Source organism: Mesitornis unicolor, unplaced genomic scaffold, assembly GCF_000695765.1.
Source record: "Mesitornis unicolor isolate BGI_N332 unplaced genomic scaffold, ASM69576v1 scaffold44299, whole genome shotgun sequence".
In the NCBI taxonomy this organism is placed as follows: domain Eukaryota; kingdom Metazoa; phylum Chordata; class Aves; order Mesitornithiformes; family Mesitornithidae; genus Mesitornis; species Mesitornis unicolor.
The window spans coordinates 1-3,985 of record NW_010210235.1 but is presented as its reverse complement, the minus strand read 5'-3'; the positions used below and the strand labels follow the sequence as shown (position 1 = coordinate 3,985).

The following is a 3,985-nucleotide window of genomic DNA, read 5'->3' as shown; positions in this document are numbered from 1 at the left end:
GGCAGCAGATGCTCCTCGGTCCAGCTGACTGACGCTCTAAAAGACACTTTCCAGAAGGTGCTCTAGGACAGTGCTGCTTGCTCACTCACTGTGTCTGGACATTCCTATCTTCACCTCTAGAATAGGTAAAGAAATGCTAAACCAGGCTGGTCTCCTCTCCTTTCTGTTATCTTTGGCACCCAGGGCCTCACCAGAGCATTGACAAGTCCTGGGCAATGTTTTTCTCCACAGGATGGGAATTGGAACTCGTGTGACTGCAAATCCATGTGTGCCTCTAATGGACATGTAGACCAATTTAAAAGTTCTTATTAATTGAAAAATTAGTAGTTAATTATTAGCGTCTCAGTTAAAAGGTGTAGCAGAAGAATTAATAAGTTGTCGCTTTGTTTTTCAGCTATGGCAGCCATTCGAAAAAAGCTGGTCATAGTGGGTGATGGTGCCTGTGGAAAGACCTGTCTGCTGATCGTATTTAGCAAAGACCAGTTCCCTGAAGTGTATGTTCCCACCGTGTTTGAAAATTATGTAGCAGATATCGAAGTGGATGGAAAGCAGGTATGTGAACACTTCTGTAACAGAATCGACTTGCGTTTGTTCAGAATAGCATGGAGACCTCTACGCTTCTTTAAAAGTACACGTGCTTAGTGCTTATGTTGTGAGTATCTTCTGAAATATTAAGCATGTTCTTCTGGAAAAAACACTGGCTTTTCTAGAACCTGCTCGTATTCAATGTCTGTTTAGCAACCTATTTCTAACCTTGCACAAGTTGAGATTCTAAAAGACACACAGTTATTCCAAGTAAAATGTTGCAGTAGGTGGGAGGGGACAGAGCGTCTCAAAGCTGAGGACTCTAGGCCTTTGGAGTCACGTAGTGGGCTCCCTGTTTTGATAGGGACTTGGTGTTGTGAGTAACGACGACGAGTTCCTGGAGAGTCTCTTTTCACGCTCACTCCTGGCAAATGCGCAGGATCCTTTTCAGAGGAGAAGGCTGACAGGCTTCAAAAGGATTTGGTTTTCGTAGTGTACATCAGCATCATCTGTCCCGCTTGTCTGAGGAGTGCAAATCTTAGTGGACAGGTGTACCCACAGCTCACTGAGCTTTGTTCTTAGTTTGTACTTCAGTAGATTAATCGTGAAAGTATTTAATTTTAGTTTTAAATATTTTGAAAATCATTTTTCGATCTGTGACGTCCAAGTCCTTTTGTTTGCTAAACAAGCCATGGCATCTGTCTTTTTGTTACTGTAACCACACAGAGCTGCCCTCAGTGCCTTGTGTCAAGCACGCGTGTGATGCTGAGGGTGCTGAGCTTCCCTGCCCGCCCCTTGCTTCAATACGTGCCTCTGCTCTGCGCTCGGGTAGAGGCAGAACATTTTTCAGTCAGTTCTAGTTCAGATGCAGTGACAGAATGATTGAAACTGCTCTGTTTTGATCCTGATTTGAGCAGAAACCTTTTGAGGGAGTTTTGGGCTTCATGGTAAATTTTATTTCCAGGCATGGATTATTTGTGGTTTTAGTCTTGATAGTTCATGCTGTTTGAGTCTGTATAAAGAGCTTTTCTCTCCCATGATATCAATGGGTAAAAAAAAAAGTAATGACTTTTAGACTAATATTAGAACACATCTTGCCCCAGGTGACAGTTTCTGCAGTTTCTATATTGTATTTTAGACTCGAAGGACTATTGTCTAAGATATGTATGACAGCAGTTTCTCTCTCATCACCTAGTCAAACTTCCTCCTTCCTTTCTGCCTGAATCTCTGCATCTCTAAATGGGCGAACAGGGAGTCGTGCCCTGTCAGCTGTATGCAGTTGGTATCTAAATAAAAATTGCATGAGCAGCTTGAGCAGTGCATTTGCCGTTGTGGAAATGTCAGCTGATGTTTTTCTGTAACTAGAGGACATCATTTATCTAAGCTCTGTCTTCAGAAAACTCGATTACAAAACTTGGTGGGAGAGCGGTGCTCAAGACCGTTCTGTCTGACAGCCGCTTACTTCTGTTTTCTCAGAAGAGCATGACCAGAAGTGTTTAGAGGCCGTGTGAAGACAAAACGGTGATGGTATGAGATGTGTTTTGTTAGACAGGGCAAAGCAGCTGATTCCAGTGTCAGTGAAGGAAGCCTCAGCAGATGGCTCTTTAAAACACAGGGATGTTTGCCGCAGGATTCACACTTGCGTGTGCAGTGGTGACTGAGAGGACGACTTCTGACTGAAATGCAGAAGATGTTTTTGTATACGTGTGCAACAAAGGCTTTGTATCTTCACCGTTTAACCAAGCAGTTGCGTTGCGCGTTCAAGCTCACATTTGGGTTCCAGTTCTGCCCATCTGTTTTTATCTGAGCTACTGTGGACTTTTTTCCCGGAATTTTTGAACGTAGGACTTCAAACAAGAAGAAACCCGCTCCATTGCGAAGGCAGATGTACCGGAGAACCTTAAGCAAGACTGCACCTTAATAGCTTGATTGTATTTTTTTAATTTCCTTGTTTAAATGTTGGCCATTCCTTCCACTGTTTTAAGCAACCCTACTGGGGTGTTCTTCCTAGTTCCGCTGTCAGTAGGAACATTGAGAACATCAGCTACGTTATTCAGTTCTTAGTAACAAGAAGCTTTACACACAAACCGGGTTCATTTCAGTGCAAATTGCGAGTGTGAATTTCTGATGTGAATGAGTTTTAATTCATTTGTGCACAAACAATCACAGTCTTGACACTTTGTCACTAGAGGTTCCAGCTGTAAACCAATTGAAAATGTGCATAATCCTGAAAAGCATACACGTAGAGAGTCCTCTTTCACTGAAGAATCAAAGGGAATCGGCCCCACATGGCTGGGAATCTCTCTGATAAGCATTCCAGAAATACCCGTTCTCAATCGTGCTTTTCTGCTGGCAGCTTTTACATCCTTTCAGAGAGTTGACACTGGTGATGGATATAAAGAAGAGCCTCAAGTTACAATAAATTGATTTTTTGTAGTTATGGATCATCAAGTTTTTTATAGTTCTCATGTTAAAGCCGTTTGTCTCGTAGTTTCCTCCTTCTGAGTGGTTTTGACTGAAATACTTTACTCCCTTCTCTTGGTTTACTGGCATCCAAACTTCCCCAGTGATCTTCTAACTGCCTTATTTTTCTTCTGCAGGTTGAGTTGGCTTTGTGGGATACAGCAGGACAAGAAGACTACGATCGACTTAGACCACTTTCTTATCCAGATACTGATGTTATACTTATGTGTTTTTCAATTGATAGTCCTGATAGTTTAGGTAGGTAGATCACCGACTGGATCGGAACCACTTCTCTGTATCGCTGTATTCCCCTTGGAAATGGTGCTGTCAAATATATTTTCATGTGCTGTAATGATTGAGAGCGTTCCTGCTTTCAAAATTTATACTGATTTGAATGTATAGTTTTCAGATATTAAGGTCTTAAAGGAACTTGTATTCTTCAACAATGCTTTAATACATCTCAGTAGCACTTTCTTAAACAGGTGAATTTCAGATTTACAGAATCACACAATGTTAGGAGTTGGAAGGGACCTCGAAAGCTCATCCAGTCCAACCCCTGCCAGAGCAGGATCACCAGACCAGGGCACACAGGAACACGGCCAGGCGGGTTTTGAATGTCTGCAGAGAAGGAGACTCCACAACCTCTCTGGGCAGCCTGGGCCATGCTCTGGCACCCTCACAGTAAAAGAGCTTTTCCTCATGTTCAGGTTGAACCCCTATGCTCCAGCTTGCACCCATTGCCCCTTGTCCTGGCATTGGACATCACAGAGCAGAGCCTGGCTCCTTCCTCCTGACACTGCCCTTTACAAATTGATCCCCATGAATGAGGTCAATGTCAATTCTGTAAAAATTCCCCTATCCACTTCTCACCAGTGGGGTTTGTTCACTAGTGGCTGTCTGTGAGGTTTCCTATTAGAATGCAGATAGTGCAAAGGTAGATCTTTAGGCACTTCAGTTCTGTGTATGTGCTGGGTCCTGCACTTGGGAAACAACAACC

At 43.1% G+C, this 3,985-nt stretch overlaps 1 protein-coding gene across 1 annotated transcript; it reads left to right on the top strand.

The window, feature by feature from the left end:
• The first annotated feature begins 396 nt into the window (after positions 1 to 396).
• LOC104547434 (ras-like GTP-binding protein O-RHO) lies at positions 397 to 3,262 on the top strand. The gene is made up of 2 exons (XM_010193112.1): positions 397 to 552; positions 3,126 to 3,262. Exons 1-2 carry the CDS (start codon positions 397 to 399, stop codon positions 3,252 to 3,254), a joined length of 285 nt encoding a protein of 94 aa, XP_010191414.1. The 3' UTR covers positions 3,255 to 3,262.
• Positions 3,263 to 3,985: the final 723 nt, after the last annotated feature.

What these genes read in the sequence shown, in the direction of transcription:
- LOC104547434 (XM_010193112.1), top strand. Translation starts at nt 397, where the DNA reads ATGGCAGCCATTCGAAAAAAGCTGGTCATAGTGGGTGATGGTGCCTGT. An exon ending in TCGAAGTGGATGGAAAGCAG is followed by an intron (nt 553 to 3,125) that starts GTATGTGAACAC and finishes TTTCTTCTGCAG; the next exon opens with GTTGAGTTGGCTTTGTGGGA.